At 40.2% G+C, this 20876-nt stretch overlaps 2 protein-coding genes across 2 annotated transcripts; both read right to left on the bottom strand.

Annotated features, from left to right (window-relative positions):
• Positions 1-116: 116 nt before the first annotated feature.
• Positions 117-9385, bottom strand: LOC114446496 (complement factor B-like). The gene is made up of 18 exons (XM_028422141.1): positions 9226-9385; positions 8762-8962; positions 8503-8688; positions 7805-7981; positions 5993-6079; positions 5678-5817; positions 5060-5204; positions 4818-4955; positions 4405-4515; positions 4055-4189; positions 3283-3398; positions 2614-2725; positions 2374-2524; positions 2203-2279; positions 1464-1564; positions 988-1120; positions 851-900; positions 117-750 (listed from the first exon to the last, which is right to left on the bottom strand). The coding sequence occupies exons 1-18, from the start codon at positions 9281-9283 to the stop codon at positions 568-570; spliced, it is 2301 nt and encodes a 766-aa protein (XP_028277942.1). The 5' UTR covers positions 9284-9385; the 3' UTR covers positions 117-567.
• A 3867-nt stretch (positions 9386-13252) lies between these two features.
• Positions 13253-20454, bottom strand: LOC114446497 (complement factor B-like). The gene is made up of 18 exons (XM_028422142.1): positions 20297-20454; positions 19673-19879; positions 19414-19599; positions 18822-18998; positions 18596-18682; positions 18307-18446; positions 17497-17641; positions 17255-17392; positions 16842-16952; positions 16492-16626; positions 15735-15850; positions 15491-15602; positions 15262-15400; positions 15091-15167; positions 14352-14452; positions 14125-14257; positions 13989-14038; positions 13253-13891 (listed from the first exon to the last, which is right to left on the bottom strand). Exons 1-18 carry the CDS (start codon positions 20352-20354, stop codon positions 13706-13708), a joined length of 2298 nt encoding a protein of 765 aa, XP_028277943.1. The 5' UTR covers positions 20355-20454; the 3' UTR covers positions 13253-13705.
• Between the last annotated feature and the right edge of the window lie 422 nt (positions 20455-20876).

Here is a 20876-nt window from a genome sequence, read left to right as displayed (position 1 = left end):
TGCATGTCAGTGTGTGTATGGATCATATGGGCCTGTGTGCTGTGCTACATTTCATGCTCATATTCTGTGCTACCCATTGAAACTGGTATCTGTAAATCAAACACAAGCTCAAACAGGCAGATTAATCCAATTTATTGAAACAATTTGTAAATTTTAACATTACAATGAATATTAATTGTAATTTAAATTGAAAATAAAATGAAGGATTTTTTTAGTGTCGCCTGAATCACAAATTAAACCCAAAACGTGTCTGCCGCTGCAGACAGTAGGGTGGGTGTTGTGTTGTCAGCATCACTGTGTTTTTGAGCTTATCCACTGCTGTATTCACCTCGTCTGGATTAGTTTTTGTTGACAAACAAAACAAACTGTAAAGCTGATACTTCTTCATAACTGTTGCTAAAAAGGTTTGTACTCTGACACTTGTGAGCAGGCTAGCTTTTGATTCATCATTCATCACAAACTGAGTCTGATTGCTTGAAAGAGCTGATGTGTTTAACATTGTGCATTAGTCAGACAGAGCATGTAGAGTTTACATAGCTGAAATAGAAAATCAGTATGCCAGGTTATTTATTCTAAAAATGTCATTGGTGCATAATCAGTTTGGTTGTCATTTCCAAGAATAGACTTGAGAAAATTAAGAACTCTGAATAGATTAATGTGGAAATCTCTGGTGTTCTCAAGTGACTCAACAGGGTTAGGCAGTTTCCTAGACTTGCATAGATCCTTAGTTCCCCAGCTGACCACTCCAACCTGTAGAGGAACAAATTGGCAACAAGAATGTACATTAACTCACATGTATATTGCCACCAGGTGATGCTCTTTTGCGATGGTACTGTGTGTAGCGGTTTACCTGTATCATGCGATGCTGATACATCTTAAAGAGAGCCCCTCCAGAGTCACCTATCCCACAAAAAAAACAATTGTAATTGTCCTAAATTACTGATATCTACAACTGCTGCTCTGTTTCAGAATATGCACACAGCATACCTTTACATGCGATGTCATCTCTGTGTGGACTCTTGCCTCCAGTGCACAGGAAATTTTCAGTCACAACATCCTGCACTTTTATATTATTGGGCATGCTCTCTGCCTCTAATGCATGTTTGATGCAGTCGGGTCTCTGCAAGAAAAAAAGGCGTAGGGGAGAGTGGGGTATTTTGTGCCAGGGGGCACCCCTGTTTTTGTTGACCACATAATTTTGAATAGGCATCTATTTCACTCTCTCAAGCATTTAAGTTCAAAAAACATTTTTTTACCCTCCAAAGTAACATTTCTATGATTAACTGTTTATTTAAGATCCAAAGTGATTGCTCTCAGGGATGCACAACATCCTAAACTAAATGTACATATTTTAGTTGGAGGCATTCCTGTAATTCCCTTGCGTAAATGGCACTTTAAACTGGCACTACTTACCCCACTGTCCCCTACATACAATGAGGTGCAGGACAGCTCATTTAACTCACATTATCACCAAGCTTAGCGTGGACGTCTGCCTTATCAACAATATTGGTTGTCTTGGTCAGGAAACTGAGTCTTTCTTGGTGATCTTTAAACAAAGCCTTTTCTGTAATAATAAAATAACACAATGGTTACACCTAAGTTTAACCCAAGTTTAAAGGATGTTAACAGAAATGGGACCTAATTTATACAAAATATTTGTGATGAAAAGAGATAAATCAGCCACATTAACGGTGCATCTACAGAACCCGTCTTCACCAGAAAAACATAGCATGAAGTCGACATTTCTGCCCTTAACAATGGAACCAGGGCCGGGGACTTGTCCCAGCGACCGCATGTGAGCCATTTCCCTTTTGCTTTTTACACTCCCCTTACCCTAGTTTTCATGCCTAACCTTAACTAGTTGTTTTTTCTGCTAAAGCAAGCTGCAGTTAAAAACAAAAAGTTGATCACACAAAAACCAAATCCCTGCACTCCTAAGTGAGGGTCCTGCACATTGGATCCCCTTCATCTACCCCCCACCTGCCTCTGTAGCAGTCTCACGATAAAGTGTTGTTGATCATATGTTATCATATGTCCAAAAATACGTTCCCACGTCCTTAACAGAAACGTAATCGTATCCACCAAATGTGACTTTTTTCTGAGGACGTGTTGCAAAGGGTTAGAGAACAGTTAGATAAATAATTAACCTTTATCACATCATACGTGTATAGAATGAGCATTTTCTTATTGGGGTTACTGCACCTTGGTCTGCACAGGTGGACTTAACATCCAGTTTTAGAGCATCTCTGGTCTCCTTGGTGCAAGGTATGCAGATAGGTCTGAAAGAGGGGAAATGATTGGATTGTATACATTATTTTCTCATTATTTGTCCAAGCAGGACTGAGAATGTTGTGTTGATCTGTGTTCTTGTACCTCAGCGAAGTGGAGATTGGGAGCTCCTCTTCCATTTGGATGAGAGCAACATCATAGTCGTAAAACTCCTTTACACCTATATCACGTTTGGCACTTAAATTGTAATCTGGGTGTATATAGAAGTTTGTAATGTTGTGTTTAATTTTCTCTTCTGTAAAAAAATACAATGAGGTGTCAGTAATTATTCTTGCAGTCATAGCTGTATTGTTAATGTCTGGTATCAAAAACATAATGAGTTACCTGTTAATTCAGTTTCAACTGTTATGTTTTCAGGAAATGTACCGAATGGAATGCAATGAGCAGCAGTCAAGATAAACTTGGAGTTCACCAGAGAGCCCATGCACTTACTATCCTTCAAGGGACAGATAGATTTAGTTTAGTGCTCTTAACAGCTTCTTTGCAAATCTGTAACCATCTGTAACCACCCTGAACTCCCACATACACTGATTTTAATGTACAATACTACATACCCAGATGGACAATATACAACATGTGCAAAATATTTAAATTTACAACATATAACATGTTCAATATTTTTTCCATACTTGAATACTGTATATAGACCATATTTATATTCTCAGGACTGTGAACTGACTACTATGTTTATATTGTAAATAATTTCTTAATATCTTTTGAATATCTATTAATTAATATCTTTCATACATCTCTTTTTATACATTGCTTTTTTGCACTGAAACAGGTTGACAGCTTTAATCTCATTGTACTTGTGTATAGTGACAATAAAATGCATTCTATTCTATTCTATTCTATTCTATTCTATTCTATTCTATTCTATTCTATTCTATTCTATTAACATCTCATTATAAACAGAAGAAGTTCCTATATTCAGTTTTGCAAAGACATTTCATTTTTGATAAATCATGGTAGATAAAGTAATTAAACCTTTACCTTGATAATAATAAATATAAGCCATGGGTACATGTATCTTTTGACGATCCTGTTATTCAGAGTGGGCTCATTAGTCTCCTTGTGAAGACCACACAGACCCACAACATCATCTTGATCTGCAAGAAAAAACAAGTGCACCATATTTAAAAGTCGTCGTTGCTCATGTTCATGGATGCAAATACGTTTGAAGCGAAATATTACATTCAGTTTTGGATTTAGCATCAAGAACCCATTACATTATATAAAATTACATTACACTGTTCCAGAAGGGCGCTTAATCATATTTGTCTCTCCTTGCTTGGCTCCTTCACCAGGAGTGATGGCTCTGCCTCCTTTTAGGAAACCATGAGAACCATACAGGCCTCTGTTTATTATCATATATCTCCCTTGTGTCAACTTACAGCAGGATGATGAATGCCAGAGGAAATCCTTTACACACATGCAGTTGAATGCCAAACAGAAGGCCTCCATCTTTCTTTTCCTTCCAAACTATTTCATTCCCTTTAAAATCAGCCTGACTTTCTGGAGAAAAGATGGCAGCAACTGTATTTGGTTTGATTAGTTTGTTAGTGGGATTCCACTTCCTGTTGGCAAGTGTAGCTGCTAAACTTGGTGGGTCATACTGAACTGTGATACATCCAACCTGCCTGCCAACCTATAAAAATGCTCACAATGAGCGAATATTTTGCATAGATTTGATTTAAGAAAATAGAACCTAATATGTACTGCTATACACCCAAGAATGCCTTAATTTGTTATTGAGATTACTTACTAATCATTTCATCAAAGGTAGCACCCAAATTAGAAATGTCTTTCAATCTGTAATAATGTTTGCCTCCAACCCCAACTGTGAGGGGCTGCAGCTCCTCATCAAAGGGTGCTGTTCCGATGGCAAAGACGTAAATATCTGCAACAGAGTCACACATGAAAAGTAAGTCACGACACAGGCTGTATATTCAGCTAGAAGGTATTTCTGTGAAATATCCAGAGTCACTGAGGATACTTGAAAAAAAGGTGAAACATACATTGTAAACATGACCTGCAGAGTCACTGCTTCACCATTGGTAAGTTGAAGAATTAATGAAAAAAACACATGCCCTAAATTTAACCCTTTAAACCCACCCAGATATTCATCTCTGGGTGGATCCTTTGCTTCAGTAGCTGCATTCATGTACACCATGTTCTTTATCATTTCCACAGTGGGTAAAGGTGAACCGCCCATGTTGTAAACACCTGCAGCAAAAGAAACCTTTGTTAAAACAAAACATAAAGACTTTCATCTGAAAAGAATTTTAAACATTTGCATTTCTCATAAATAAATGTGGTTGAACATCCCTGTAAACAGATAAGTTGCTGCAACTATTCAGTAGTAGGTCACCTGACTTTGACCACACAGTTTACTCTTCCTGGACACTTGTAATAAATGACACTTGTGTTGTTTATAGTATTGAAGTAAGTTTTTGTAACGTTTCCATAGACAAAGTAAAATTTGAAGTTCTGCAGTTCTGCCCGATGTACCAAGTGGCTGAGATTACCATCTGTGAAAAGGATGATGACGTGACGATAATCAGCAAAAGTATGTACTCTATGTGTAAAGTTCCCGTCCTTCATGTACTGCATTCTCTCTAAAATGGTTTTAAGTGCGAGGTTCAGATCAGTCCCACTTTCTTTGCCTTTGAAGAAAAGAAAAGAAAAACACACATTTACAATTTACAACTGTAAAACATTATGACATCAATATACTGTATGAATGTGTGTGTGTGTGTGTTAAACTCACCAATTCTTTTAAAAGTTTTTAAATTTTCAATGACCGTTGAATAATTTGTTGTTTTATCCAAGAAATCAAGAATGTTGGCCACTTCAAATATTTCAGAGGAGAAAAAAATGATTTCATAATTTGGATTCACGGTAAAGGATGAAATCTGTGGATGCAAAAAGCAAATCAGATTTTTTGATGCATCTTTGTAAGTACATGTAGACTTGTAAAAGTGCTTTGAAACATTTTGTTAATACATCACCCCCTTATGTTTCAAATTGCTTATGGTTGGCATTTTGTAGAGTAATTGATCCGTTTATCAGCAGAAAGTGTTTCCCGTGATGTGCATTGACAACAAGCCAGGGGACTCTTGCTAAGAAGCATCATTCAAAATTATGATTTGTAATTCATTATGAAATTTACTTCTAATGGGCTGTTGTGCTGGCAGACAAGTTGAATGAGATTGTGTTTGTTCATGTTGTGTGCACAAGTGTGCTTATTTAAGAAGGAAACACTTTCTGATCCATTAATACTATACTATGCCTTTTCCTTTATGTACCAACCTACAGACTACTGATGTTGGTAGTTGTTAAAATGTTTGAAATACAGCAGTTAATCAAGAGGAAATCTGTTTCTCACCTTTTGAAGAAGTTTTGTAACAGTATCTTTGGCTGTGTCAAACTCTTTTTCCTTGATGCTCTCAGAAATATCCACAGCAATATAGATGTTCATTGTCCCATTTTTTAAAATTCTGAGTGATTTCCCATACTGCGTGTCATCTGAATGAAACCAAATTTTTTTATTGCACAATACACAAACAAACATTGGGTGATGATTTCCAAAATAGCTGAGAAATCATTATGTTCTTTGACTGACTCTTTCTACCTTCTACTTCTTTTACCTAAGGCCACATAAAATGTGCTGTAACATGAATAATCAAATGTAGGAACCTACTTATGGGCTTTAAAATGGTCAGGGTGTCTCTGATTCCACCGCTAAAAGCCCCTGAAGCCTCCCGTGGAGTGTCATAGGTATATGTGACTGCAAGAAAAATGCACAAAAAAGTTTAGAAGGCCTCCTATGGGCTCACCACCAGTGGGAGGAACCGTAAGCAGTCGGTGCGTAGTGGATTGGGTGGCAGTCGAAGGCAGGGGCCTCGGTGACCTGTTTGCTGGACACAGACACTGGCTCTGGCGACATGGAATGTCACCTCACTGGGGTGGCTGGAAGGAGCTGGAACCCAACTCCTTGAGAGGGGTTGGACTCTCTTCTATTCTGGAGTTGCCCATGGTGAGAGGCGGCGGGCTGGTGTGGGTTTGCTCATAGCCCCACAGCTTAGCTGCCATGTGTTGGAGTTTTCCCCAGTATGTGAGAGGGTCGCCTCCCTGCGCCTTCGGGTTGGGGAGAAATCTCCCCAACCCGAAGGCGCAGGGAGGCGACCTGTGGTTTCGGCATATGGGCCAAACAGCAGTGTGGAGTACTTGACCTTCTTACAGTCTCTGGGAGGGGTGCTGGATGGCGCCCCCGACCGGGAACTCTGTCATCTTGCTGGGAGACTTCAAAGCCCACATGGCCAGTGACATTAACGCTGGAGAGGCGTGATTGGGAGGAACAGCCTCCCTGATCTGAACCCGAGTGGTGGTTTGTTATTGGACTTTTGTGCTGGGCACGGTTTGTCCATAGTGAACATCATGTTCAATGGAGGTCAATGTTCGATTTTATAGTCGTGTCATCTGATCTCCGACCATGTGTTTTGGAAACTCAGGTGAAGAGAGGGGCTGAGCTGTCAACTGATCACTACCTGGCCCGGCAGGCCCAAACGTACTGTACCTGGGTACATTAAGTCCATGGATGTTGTGGGGCTGTCTTGGCTGACACACCTGTGCAATGTCGTGTGGCAATCGGGGGCAGTGCCACTGGACTGGCAAACCGGAGTGGTGGTCCCTCTTTTCAAAAAGGGGGACCGGAGGGTGTGCTCCAACTACAGGGGGATCACACTCCTCAGCCTCCCTGGGAAAGTCTATGCCAGGGTACTGGAGAGGAGAATTCGGCCTATAGTCGAACCTCGACTAAACCGGAAAAAGGTGGCTTGTCCTCTCTGGGTGGGAGGAGAGCTCCTGCCCCAAGTGGAGGGGTTTGTGTATCTTGGGGTCTCGTTTATGAGTGAGGGAAAACTGGAGCTGGAGATTGACAGGCAGATTGGTGCAGCCACTGCAGTAATGTGGTCGCTGTACAGGTCCATAGTGGTGAAGAAGGAGCTAAGCTAAAAGGCGAAGCTCTCGATTTACCGGTAAATCTTCGTTCCTATGGTCATGAGCTCTGGGTAATGACCAAAAGAATGAAATCTCGAATACAAGCGGCCGAAATGAGTTTCCTTCGAAGGGTGGCTGGGCGCTCCCTTAGAGATAAGGTGAGGAGCTCAGTCACCCGAGAGGAGCTCGGAGTAGAGCCGCTGCTCCTCCACATCTAGAGGAGTCAGCTGAGGTGGCTCGGGCATCTGGTTCGGATGCCTCCTGGACGCTTCCCTGGGGAGGTGTTCCGGGCATGTCCCACTGGGAGGAGACCCCGGGGAAGACCCAGGACGCAGTGGGCGACCCGGCCCGGATAACAGTGAACAAGGTGTAAACCAGTAGTACGAGTTGGTTTGGAGGTCATCCCTCCCTGGCCTTCAACCAGTGTGCATTATTTGTAAAGGTCAGGATAAACAGTACAAAGAATGTCTTATGAATATCTTCATGGCACAGAGTGTTCATCTTACAGTCTTACAGTAGCATGCTGGCTCTTGACCGGACCACTGGCCATTCTCTTGACACACTCTCTCTTTGGAGCCCACCAGAAACAGGTTTCCATTGCAGCTGTATGTCACTTTGTCGTCAATTCCAAAAATGTTCCCTGTTCTTAATGCACCAGCTGGAATACCAGGATCGGCACAATTGTCGTGAACTGAGACATAAAGAAAAACACATACAGAAAGTCATAATAATGAGTAAAAAATGATAACATAATGAATGAAAACATTTGAAAAAATCAGTAAATTCAAATGGTACAGGATTATTATAGCTTTCTCATTAAGTAACCTACCAGTAGCAGGAACCACTGGACAGTAGTCCCTTTAACAAACTTAATTCTAAGGAAAAGGTTGCTGTGATTATTTTTTTTAGTCCGTCCTTGGTTAGATTTAGGCATTAAAATATGTGGTTTGCTTTAGGAAAGGAACACACATTTTTACAAAACCCTGAGGGCAAATTTCTCACTTTTCTGGGTTGCCAAAGATGGAGAGTCGAATGCCCACCAGAGGTCACCAACATTAGGTTACAGTACTTCATTATAAAGTTACCATTTTACATCTGGAAGTATGAAATCCTTGTTGCACTATAAATACAATATTTCCCTTCACAATGTATAGAGCAGCATAAAATGAAAAGACACTTTAACATTCAAAGCAAACAGGGTTTTGGACTTACTGTCATTGCTGCAGATAGGGGTGAAGCCGCTCCACTTCCCATTTTCCAAGCAGATACGTTTGGTTGACCCTCGCATATTGTACCCAGAGTAGCACTCATACGTAGTCTCATTGCCCACAAAGTACTTCTCCTGAAAAGGGGAGACAATGCCGTACTCCAGAACATTGGGGTCTGGGCATTCAACAACTGTAAAACCAAAACTAACATTGTAACAAGGAGGAGGGAGGCAGAAGACAAAGAGGGAAACACAGTTACTCACGTTTGCACTTCTGAGGTCCATTTGGTGCTGGTTTCCACCTCCCATTAAGCTGGCATGTACGCTCCATTTTAGGGTGGGGATAGAAGCCATCAGGGCAGTGGTAGGTCAACTTGCTGCCTCTCTCAAACTGCTTGCTCAGTGTAAAATGTCCTCCTTCAATGTCTAGATTCTGCCCACTGCAATCACACCAAACCTCACCTCCTTAAAAGAAACAGTGTGTCTTCAAATTTATGGAATCATTAAGATGTGTTGATCAAAAGTCAAAAAATAAACATTTTCTTAAAATGCAATAAATTTTAAAAGTTGGCACTAGAAATTACATTTTAAGTACTTTTTAAGTATGTCTATATTTTTATTAGAATTTTCATATCGTTTCCAACAACAAATATAGCAAGTTTAGTCCATTTGAAAATGACTTATTACTTACTATTTTATATTATTTATCATATTTAAATATTACTCACCCATAAGGAGGACACATGACAGCACAGCAATCCAACTCTGATGGACCAATATCCCCATGTTGATCCTCAAACTTGGGAACAATAAAAAAATCAGAAGAACTGCAGCAGCTGATCTTTTATTTTAAAATGGAAAGTGATGTTCATAAAGAGGGGCTGGACACAGACTACTTATCAGCAGTTACTCAGGTACTCATTAACTGTCTGACCAATGAAAGCAGTCATTTTGTTTGTGTGTGTGTCACTAAAAACATTCTTACAGTTTGATGCTGAATTAAACCTTAATGACAATGATGATTAATTTCAATCAACTCGACTAATGTACATCAAGACAAACTATTTTTACTGTCTCATATTATTGCTTTCTGTATTATTGATTCTACAAGTTATTGTACTTGCAGCAATATGATGAAGCTCATGCATTGAAAAGATTTATTGAGTAAAACTACATTTAACAGTCAGTTCAGTGTCTGTTCATTTTGACTGTAACACTCCAGATATCAGTCCATCTTTTGCTTCCATTAAGCTGGCCACAGATTGCCTTTTTGGAGCCAGGATTTCTCAGCATGTGTACATACATGGTCACAGTTATTGTGAAACCAGGACAAAGTACAAACGTTTGCTGCATCATTTCCCAAAACCTGCAAGCAGTGTTGAACTTTCTTTGTAAAATATTGATTAGATCATTGATTGTAGTTCTCGCCAGATTAACTGTGAGTTCAGCTGTGTGAGCTAATGTAGTGATCAATTGTCTGGATTTCTTGTTTTTAATTTGTCCTTGTGGTTGTTTTGTAGAAAACACACATACAATTCAATTTTGAAATGTTGTCATTTTCAGGAAGTGAGTTAGCGGGAGCTATCGAATATTGTCTTTATTACTTAAGCTTCTGGTATTATCATTACAAAAGTGTTACATGAAGATGATATCCTCTAATTCAATCAAAGATATTTTAAAAATATTCCTTTCAGGTCCTTGCAGTGTTTCATTACAAAGAAACCAGAACGAAGCAGGTGTGTTCAAGCAGAGGGAGGCCCTGTACCGTCTTTCTTTTAGTATTAAAATACATGAAAATGTAAAGAATGATATCACATAAAAACACAGGTATTTGGACTGTTAATGTTTTGACTGAGAGCCTTATTCAAGCATTGTTTGTTGAATGGTTAGTTCTCTTATCCATCCACCCATCTTCTACCGCTTATCCAGGGCCGGGTCGCGGTGGCAGCAGTCAAAGCAGGGACACCGGAACTTCCCTCACACCAGACACTTCCTCCAGCTCTTCTGGGGGAATCCCGAGACATTCCCAGGACAGCCAAGAGACATAGTCTCTCCACTGCGTCCTGGGTCTTCCCCGGAGTCTCTTCCCAGTGGGACATGCCCGGAACACCTCCCCAGGGAGGCGTCTAGGAGGCATCGGAAACAGATGCCCGAGCCACCTCAGCTGACTCCTACTCTCGCGGCCCTACTGCGAGCTCCTCTCGGGTGACCGAGCTTCTCACCCTATCTCTAAGAGAGCGCCCAGCCACCCTTCGAAGGAAGCTCGTTTCGGCCACTTGTATTTGCGATCTCATTCTTTCGGTCACTACCCAGAGCTCATGACCATAGGTGAGGGTAGGAATGTAGATTGACCGATAAATGGAGAGTTTCGCCTTTCGGCTTAGCTCCTTCTTCACCACGACAGACCAGTACAGAGGCCGCATTACTGCGGAGGCCGCACCGATCCGCCTGTCAATCTCCCGCTAAATTTTTCCCTCACTCGTAAACGAGACCCCGAGATACACAAACTCCTCCACTTGGGGCAGGAGCTCTCCTCCCACCCTGAGAGAACAAGCCACGTTTTTCCAGTCGAGAAACATGGCCTCAGACATGGAGGAGCTGATTCTAATCCCAGCCGCTTCACAATCGGCTACAAACCGTCCCAGTTTGGTTTGAAATTTGGTAGAAGTTTGGTTTGGCAATACGAACCAAACTCCTGCTCCGGTCATTCGGCGACCTGACAGCCCTTAACAAAGGGCCACGGACCCCATACTTCCAGAGCACCTCCCACAAAATGCCGTGAGGGACACGGTCGAATGCCTTCTCCAAATACACAAAACACATGTGGACTGGTTGGGCGAACTCCCATGAACCCTCCAGCACCCTGCGGAGGGTATAGAGCTGGTCCTCCTGAATCCGAGGTTCGACTATAGGCCGAATTCTCCTCACCAGGAGTGTGATCCCCTATAGTTGGAGCACACTCTCTGGTCCCCCTTTTTGAAAAGAGGGACCACCACCCTGGTCTGCCAGTCCAGTGGCACTGCCCCTGATTGCCACACGACGTTGCAGAGGCGTGTCAGCCAAGACAGCCCCACAACATCCAGAGACCCAGGGCGAATCTCATCCATTTTTTTTTCGACTACCTCAGCAACTTTAGCACAGGTGATAAATGAGTCCACCACAGAGTCCTCAGCCTCAGCTTCCATAATGGAAGGCGCTTTGGTGGGATTGAGGAGATCCTCAAAGTACTCCTTCCACAGTCCAACCACATCCCCAGTCGAGGTCAACAGCTCCCCACCTCCACTGAATACAGTGTTGGCAGAGTACTGCTTCCCCCTCCTGAGGCACCGGACGGTTTGCCAGAATCTCTTTGAGGCTGACCTCCTCCATGGCCTCCCCGAACTCCTCCCAGGCCAGAGTTTTTGCCTCTATAACTGCCCTCGCTGCAGCACGCTTTGCCTGCCAATACAACTCAGCAGCTTCAGGAGTCCCACAAGCCAACCAGGCCCGATAGGACTCCTTCTTCAGCTTGACGGTATCCCTGACTTCCGGTGTCCACCACTGGGTCTGGGGATTGACGCTGCGACAGGCACTAAAGGCTTTGTGGCCACAGCTTCGGACAGCCGCTTCGACAATGGAGGTGGAGAACATAGTCCACTCGGACTTAATGTCTCCAACCTCCCTCAGAATCTGAGTGAAGCTCTCCCGGAGGTGGGAGTTGGAGTCTGAGATCAGATGACACGATTATAAAATCGAACATTGACCTCCGGCCTAGGGTGTCCTGGTGCCAGGTGCACCAATGGACAACCTTGTGCTCGAACATGGTGTACATTATGGACAAACCATGCCCAGCACAGAAGTCCAATAACAAAACGCCAGGTTCAGATCAGGGAGGCCTGACAGTTTTGATTTAATTTAGTAAGATGAGTATTTGACATTACAGTTTTGTAACAGGGGAGGTTTCCTCTGCCAAATATATAATCTGTATATAATCTCATATTCAAGCAGCAGGATCAGCAGTAGCTGAGGATGCATGAGCATGCAATCTCCTTTTCAGGGCACAAATGGAGGAAAAGTGTATGTATGAAGTTCTTACTGTACATTTGTCCCTTCTCTCACAGTCTGTCTTCTTCTGTCTCTGCCTCCATTTCTCATCCCACTGACCTCCTTCCTCTCTCCCAGTTAGTTAGGGAAAACAGATGAGTGTTCCCATGGGAAGCTATTCACCACACAAACACACACACACATATATTAATGTTGAAAACTTTACAATTGTTCTGCAACAGTCAATATCTACACAATGTGATAAATGTGCATTTTCACTGAGGCAAACCCAGACAGTAAAATGACATGATTTTGAGCCATTTCTGGTCACAACAAGTAATTTCTAACATAATGATCCTGTTTGTTTGTCGGCTGTAAAAATACAATGACTGACAAATTCAGTTCATTTCCATCCTAAAACGCCAGAAAGAGAAATTACATACACTGAACTTTTCACCAAATTCAATTTCAATGATCTGAGTTTGGCACTCCTGAGTGTCCATAAAAGATTTTTGATGAAACCTGTAAAAGGCTGAAGTAATTGTTTTAGACATTTTTTTTAGTTAACAAAAACTCCATATGTAACATGTGTACTTTGCATGTCAGTGTGTGTATGGATCATATGGGCCTGTGTGCTGTGCTACATTTCATGCTCATATTGTGTGAATATGAAACTGGTATCTGTAAATCTGTTTTTTAATAATCAAGTAAACACAAAATCAGACAGGCAGATTAATGAAAATCCAATTTATTGAAACAATTTATAAATTTTAACCTCACAATGAATATGAAATATAATTTACATTGAAAATAAAATGAAGGATTTTTTTAGTGTCTCCTGAATCACAATTTAAACCCAAAACCTGTCTGCCGCTGCAGACAGTAGGGTGGGTGTTGGTTTTGAGCTTATCCACTAGCTGCTGTACACCCTGTCTGGATTAGTTTTTGTTGACAAACATAAAACAAACTGTAAAGCTGATACTTCTTCATAACTGTTGCTAAAAAGGTTTGTACTCTGACACTTGTGAGCAGGCTAGCTTTTGATTAGAAAAACTGAATCAGAAACATCTTTTGTCTGTAAAGACAGATTGCTTGAATGAGTGGATGTGTTAAACATTGTGCATCAGTCAGAAAGAGCATGTAGAGTTTACATAGCTGAAATGGAAAATCAGTATGCCAGGTTATTTATTCTAAAAATGTCATTGGTGCATATTCATTTTGGTCGTCATTTCCAAGAATAGACTTGAGAAAATTAAGAACTCTGAATAGATTAATGTGGAAATCTCTGGTGTTCTCTTCTGATCGAAAAGGCTTAGACGGTTTTTGACGGCCCGAGCATAGATCCTTAGTTCCCCAGCTGACCACTCCAACCTGTAGGAACAAATTGACAATAAGAATATAATTAACTCACATGTATATTGCCACCATGTGATGCTCTTTTGCAATGGTACTGTGTGTAGCGTTTTACCTGTATCATGCGATGCTGATACATCTTAAAGAGAGCCCCTCCAGAGTCACCTATCCCACAAAAAAACAATTGTAATTGTCCCAAATTACTGATATCTACAACTGCTGCTCTGTTTCAGAATATGCACACAGCATACCTTTACATGCAATGTCATTTATGTATGGACTCTTGCCTCCAGTGCACAGGAAATTTTCAGTCACAACATCCTGCACATTTATGGTTTTGGGCATGTCCTCTGCCTCTAATGCATGTTTGATGCAGTTAGGTCTCTGCATGGAAAAAAAGTGACTTTTAGCATTTGAGAGAAAATTGAATAAAATAGGCGTGCATACAATGAGGTGCAGGACAGCTCATTTAACTCACACTGTCACCAAGCTTAGCGTAGACATCTGCTTCATCTACAATATTGGTTGTCTTGGTCAGGAAACTGAGTCTTTCTTGGTGATCTTTAAACAAAGCCTTTTCTGTAATAATAAAATAACACAATGGTTACACCTAAGTTTAAACTAAGTTTAAAGGATGGTAACAGAAATGGGACCTAATTTATACAAAATATTTGTGATGAAAAGAGATAAATCAGCCACATTAACGGTGCATCTACAGAACCCGTCTTCACCAGAAAAATGTAGCATGAAGTCAACATTTCTGCCCTTAAAAATGGAACCAGGGCCGGGGACTTGTCCCAGCGACCGCATGTGAGCCATTTCCCTTTTGCTTTTTACACTCCCCTTACCCTAGTTTTCATGCCTAACCTTAACTAGTCGTTTTTTCTGCTAAAGCAAGCTGCAGTTAAAAACAAAAAGTTGATCACACAAAAACCAAATCCCTGCACTCCTAAGTGAGGGTCCTGCACATTGGATCCCCTTCATCCACCTCCCACCTGCCTCTGTAGCAGTCTCACGATAAAGTGTTGTTGATCATATGTTATCATATGTCCAAAAATACGTTCCCACGTCCTTAACAGAAACGTAATCGTATCCACCAAATGTGACTTTTTTCTGAGGACATGTTGCAAAGGGTTAGAGAACAGTTAGATAAATAATTAACCTTTATCACATCATACGTGTATAGAATGAGCATTTTCTTATTGGGGTTACTGCACCTTGGTCTGCACAGGTGGAGTTAACATCCAGTTTTAGAGCATCTCTGGTCTCCTTGGTGCAAGGTATGCAAATAGGTCTGAAAGAGGGGAAATGATTGGATTGTATACATTATTTTCTCATTATTTGTCCAGGCAGGACTGAGAATGTTGTGTTGATCTGTGTTCTTGTACCTCAGCGAAGTGGAGATTGGGAGCTCCTCTTCCATTTGGATGAGCGCAACATCATAGTCGTAAAACTCCTTTACACCTATATCACTTTTAGCAGTTACATTGTAATCTGGGTGTATATAGAAGTTTGTAACTTTGTGTTCTGTAAAAAAAATACAATGAGGTGTCAGTAATTATTCTTGCAGTCATAGCTGTATTGTTAATGTCTGGTATCAAAAACATAATGAGTTACCTGTTAATTCAATTTCAACTGTTACGTCTTCAGGCAATGTACCGAATGGAAAGCAATGAGCAGCAGTCAAGATGAACTTGGAGTTCACCAGAGAGCCGGTGCACTTTTTATCCTACAAGGGACAGATAGATTTAATTTAGTGCTCTTAACATCTCATTATAAAGAGAAGAAGTTCATATATTCAGTTTTGCAAAGACATTTAATTTTTGATGAATAATGGTAGATAAAATAATTAAACCTTTACCTTGATAATAATAAATATAAACCATGGGTACTTGTATCTTTTGATGAGCTCTTCATCCAGACTGGGATCATTACTCTCCTTGTGAAGACCACACAGACCCACAACATCATCTTGATCTGCAAGAAAAAACAAGTGCACCATATTTAAAAAGTCGCCGTTGCTCATGTTCATGGATGCATATGTTTGAAGCGAAATATTACATTCAGTTTTAGATTTAGCATCAAGAACCCATTACATTATATAAAATTACATTACACTGTTCCAGAAGGGCGCTTAATCATATTTGTCTCTCCTTGCTCAGCTCCTTCACCAGGAGTGATGGCTCTGCCTCCTTTTAGGAAACATGAGAACCATACAGGCCTCTGTTTATGATCATATATCTCCCTTGTGTCAACTTACAGCACGATGATGAATGCCAGAGGAAATCCTTTACACACATGCAGTTGAATGCAAAACAGAAGGCCTCCATCTTTCTTTTCCTTCCAAACTATTTAATTCCCTTTAAAATCAGCCTGACACCCACTTCTGGAGAAAAGATGGCAGCAACTGTATTTGGTTTGATTAGTTTGTTAGTGGGATTCCACTTCCTGTTGGCAAGTGTAGCTGCTAAACTAAGTGGGGCATATATTTTGCATAGATTTGATGCAAAAAAAAAATAGAACCAAAATGTACTGCTATACACCCAAACAACTTCAGCTACCTGTGCAACAAAAACATACATTCAGGAATGCCTTCATTTGTTATTGAGATTACTTACTAATCATTTCATCAAAGGTAGCACCCAAATTAGAAATGTCTTTCAATCTGTAATAATGTTTGCCTCCAACCCCAACTGTGAGGGGCTGCAGGTCCTCATCAAAGGGTGTTGCTCCGATGGCAAAGACGTAAATATCTGCAACAGAGTCACACATGAAAAGTAAGTCACGACACAGGCTGTATATTTATCTAGAAGGTGTTTCTGTGAAATATCCAGAGTCACTGAGGATACTTGAAAAAAAGGTGAAACATACATTGTAAACATGACCTGCAGAGTCACTGCTTCACCATTGGTAAGTTGAAGAATTAATGAAAAAAACACATGCCCTAAATTTAACCCTTTAAACCCACCCAGATATTCATCTCTGGGTGGATCCTTTGCTTCAGTAGTTGCGTTCATGTACACCATGTTCTTTATCATTTCCACAGTGGGTAAAGGTGAACCGCCCATGTTGTAAACTCCTGCAGCAAAAGAAACCTTTGTTAAAACAAAACATAAAGACTTTCGTTTGAAAAGAATTTTAAACATTTGCATTTCTCATAAATAAATGTGGTTGAACATCCCTGTAAACAGATAAGTTGCTGCAACTATTCAGTAGTAGGTCACCTGACTTTGACCACACAGTTTACTCTTCCTGGACACTTGTAATAAATGACACTTGTGTTGTTTATAGTATTGAAGTAAGTTTTTGTAACGTTTCCATAGACAAAGTAAAATTTGAAGTTCTGCAGTTCTGCCCGATGTACCAAGTGGCTGAGATTACCATCTGTGAAAAGGATGATGACGTGACGATAATCAGCAAAAGCATGTACTCTATCTTTAAAGTTCCCTTCCTTCATGTACTGCATTCTCTCTAAAATGGTTTTAAGTGCGAGGTTCAGATCAGTCCCACTTTCTTTGCCTTTGAAGAAAAGAAAAGAAAAACACACATTTACAATTTACAACTGTAAAACATTATGACATCAATATACTGTATGAATGTGTGTGTGTGTGTGTTAAACTCACCAATTCTTTTAAAAGTTTTTAAATTTTCAATGACCGTTGAATAATTTGTTGTTTTATCCAAGAAATCAAGAATGTTGGCCACTTCAAATATTTCAGAGGAGAAAAAAATGATTTCATAATTTGGATTCACGGTAAAGGATGAAATCTGTGGATGCAAAAAGCAAATCAGATTTTTTGATGCATCTTTGTAAGTACATGTAGACTTGTAAAAGTGCTTTGAAACATTTTGTTAATACATCACCTCCTTATGTTTCAAATTGCTTATGGTTGGCATTTTGTAGAGTAATTGATCCGTTTATCAGCAGAAAGTGTTTCCCGTGATGTGCATTGACAACAAGCCAGGGGACTCTTGCCAAGAAGCATCATTCAAGATTATGATTTGTAATTCATTATGAAATTTACTTCTAATGGGCTGTTGTGCTGGCAGACAAGTTGAATGAGATTGTGTTTGTTCATGTTGTGTGCACATCGTGCCAAGTGTGCTTATTTAAGGAGGAAACACTTTCTGATCCATTAATACTATACTATGCCTTTTCCTTTATGTCTAATACAACTACAAAGATGTCATCTTATTCCTTAGTAGATCACAAGTTATTAAAAGTCACATTTAAAAAGAGGGTTTCTGTGGTTGTCACTGCGAAAGAACCCTTCCTGTGTTATAATATGCTGAATATGCTGACAGTCAGCACTTTGCTGCAGTGTGGGTTGGTTTAAGGATTCACTACCAACCTACAGACTGCTGATGTTGGTGATAAAGTTACTGAGTTCTTTGAAATACAGCAGTTAATCAAGAGAAAATCTGTTTCTCACCTTTTGAAGAAGTTTTGTCACAGCATCTTTGGCTGTGTCAAACTCTTTTTCCTTGATGCTCTCAGAAATATCCACAGCAATATAGATGTTCATTGTCCCATTTTTTAAAATTCTGAGTGATTTCCCATACTGCGTGTCATCTGAATGAAACCAAATCTTTTTATTGCACAATACTCAAACAAACATTGGGTGATGATTTCCAAAATAGCTGAGAAATCATTATGTTCCATCACTGACTCCTTCTGCCTTCTAGTTCCTTTAACATGAATAATCAAATGTAGGAACCTACTTATGGGCTTTAAAATGGTCAGGGTGTCTCTGATTCCACTGCTAAAGGCGCCTGAAGCCTCCTGTGGCGTGTCAAAGGTATATCTGACTGCAAGGAAAATGCACAAAAAAGTTTACAAGGTGTGTGTATGTCCAGGGGAGGGGGGGTCAGGATAAACAGAACAAAACAGTACACAAGGTCAATATCTTTGTTGTTCTTCATGGCACAGAGTGTTCATCTGTCTTACAGTAGCATGCTGGCTCTTGACCCGACCACTCGCCGTTTTCCTGACACACTCTCTCTTTGGAGCCCACTAGAAACAGGTTCCCATTGCAGCTGTATGTCACTTTGTCATCAATTCCAAATGTGTTCCCTGTTCTTAATGCACCAGCTGGAATACCAGGGTCAGCACAATTGTTGTGAACTAAGAAATAAAAAAAACACATACAGGAAATAATGATAATGAGTAACAAGTACAGTAGTCCCTTTAACAAACTTAATTCTAAGGAAAAGGTTGCTGTGATTAATTTTTTAGTCACTCTTTGGTTAGATTTAGTCTAGATTTAGATTTAGATTTTTTAGATTTAGATTTAGTGGTTTGCTTTAGGAAAATTTTCAAAATTTCTCAATTTTCTGGGTTGCAAGGTGGAGAGTCAACTTGTTGAAATGCCCACCAGAGGTCACCAACATTAGGTTACAGTACTTCATTATAAAGTTACCATTTTACATCTGGAAGTATGAAATCCTTGTTGCACTATAAGTACAATATTTCCCTTCACAATGTAATGCATAAAATGAAAAGACTTTAACATTCAAAACAAACAGGGTTTTGGACTTACTGTCATTGCTGCAGATAGGAGTGAAGCCGCTCCACTTCCCATTTTTCAAGCAGATACGTTTGGTTGACCCTCGCATATTGTACCCAGAGTAGCACTCATACGTAGTCTCATTGCCCACAAAGTACTTCTCCTGAGGAGGGGAGACACTGCCGTACTCCAGAACATTGGGGTCTGGGCATTCAACAACTGTAAAACCAAAACTAACATTGTAACAAGGAGGAGGGAGGCAGAAGACAAAGAGGGAAACACAGTTACTCACGTTTGCACTTCTGAGGTCTGAATTTTTTTGGTGCTGGTTTCCACCTCCCATTAAGCTGGCATGTACGCTCCATTTCAGGGTGGGGATAGAAGCCATCAGGGCAGTGGTAGGTCACCTTGCTGCCTCTCTCAAACTGCTTGCTCAGTGTAAAATGTCCTCCTTCAATGTCTAGATTCTGCTCACTACAATCACACCAAACCTCACCTCCTTAAAAGAAACAGTGTGTCTTCAAATTTATGGAATCATTAAGATGTGTTGATCAAAAGTCAAAAAATAAACATTTTCTTAAAATGCTATAAATTCTACTTTTATAAAAAGTTGACACAAGAAATTAGAAACACCTAACAGGTCTGTATAAGCCTTTAAAAAAAGAAGCCAATCTGACTGGACTCACTCACTTTATTCTTTTGAACAGCATGGTTACTCCTTCAAAATCTAAGCTGTATTTGGATAATGGGGAAATATTAATATTTAATTGTTTTTTTAAGTACTTTTTAAGTATGTCTATATTTTTATTAGAATTTTCGTATCGTTTCCAACAACAAATATAGCAAGTTTAGTCCATTTGAAAATGACTTATTACTTACTATTTTATATTACTTATCATATTTAAATATTACTCACCCATAAAGAGGACACATGACAGCACAGCAATCCAACTCCGATGGACCAATATTCCCATGTTGATCCTGAAACTGGGGAACAATGAAAAAATCAGAACTGCAGCAGCTGATCTTTTATTTTAAAATGGAAAGTGATGTTCATAAAGAGGGGCTGGACACAGACTACTTATCAGCGGTTACTCGGGTACTCATTAACCATCCGACCAATGAAAGCAGTCAATATTTGTTTGTGTGTGTCACTAAAAACATTCTTACATTTTGATGCTGAATTAAACCTTAATGACAATGATGATTAATTTCAATCAACTCGACTAATGTACATCAAGACAAACTATTTTTACTGTCTCATATTATTGCTTTCTGTATTATTGATTCCACAAACAAGTTATTGTACTTCAGTTCAGTGTCTGTTCATTTTGACCGTAACACTCCAGATATCAGTCCAGCTTGTGCTTCCTCTAAGTTGGCCACAGATTGCCTTTTTGGAGCCAGGATTTCTCAGCATGTGTACATACATGGTCACAGTTATTGTGAAACCAGGACAAAGTACAAGCGTTTGCTGCATCATTTCCCAAAACCTG

Source organism: Parambassis ranga, chromosome 14 (assembly GCF_900634625.1).
Source record: "Parambassis ranga chromosome 14, fParRan2.1, whole genome shotgun sequence".
Classification (NCBI taxonomy): domain Eukaryota; kingdom Metazoa; phylum Chordata; class Actinopteri; family Ambassidae; genus Parambassis; species Parambassis ranga.
The sequence above is the reverse complement of the archived record's forward strand: the minus strand, read 5'-3'. Positions and strand labels throughout refer to the sequence as shown.

What these genes read in the sequence shown, in the direction of transcription:
- LOC114446496 (XM_028422141.1), bottom strand. Translation starts at nt 9,283, where the DNA reads ATGGGGATATTGGTCCATCAGAGTTGGATTGCTGTGCTGTCATGTGTC. An exon ending in TACCTTTGATGAAATGATTA is followed by an intron (nt 3,399 to 4,054) that starts GTAAGTAATCTC and finishes TTTTTCTTGCAG; the next exon opens with ATCAAGATGATGTTGTGGGT. An exon ending in TTATATTTATTATTATCAAG is followed by an intron (nt 2,726 to 3,282) that starts GTAAAGGTTTAA and finishes TGTCCCTTGAAG; the next exon opens with GATAGTAAGTGCATGGGCTC.
- LOC114446497 (XM_028422142.1), bottom strand. Translation starts at nt 20,354, where the DNA reads ATGGGAATATTGGTCCATCGGAGTTGGATTGCTGTGCTGTCATGTGTC. An exon ending in CATCATCCTTTTCACAGATG is followed by an intron (nt 16,953 to 17,254) that starts GTAATCTCAGCC and finishes CTTTTGCTGCAG; the next exon opens with GAGTTTACAACATGGGCGGT. An exon ending in TTATATTTATTATTATCAAG is followed by an intron (nt 15,603 to 15,734) that starts GTAAAGGTTTAA and finishes TGTCCCTTGTAG; the next exon opens with GATAAAAAGTGCACCGGCTC.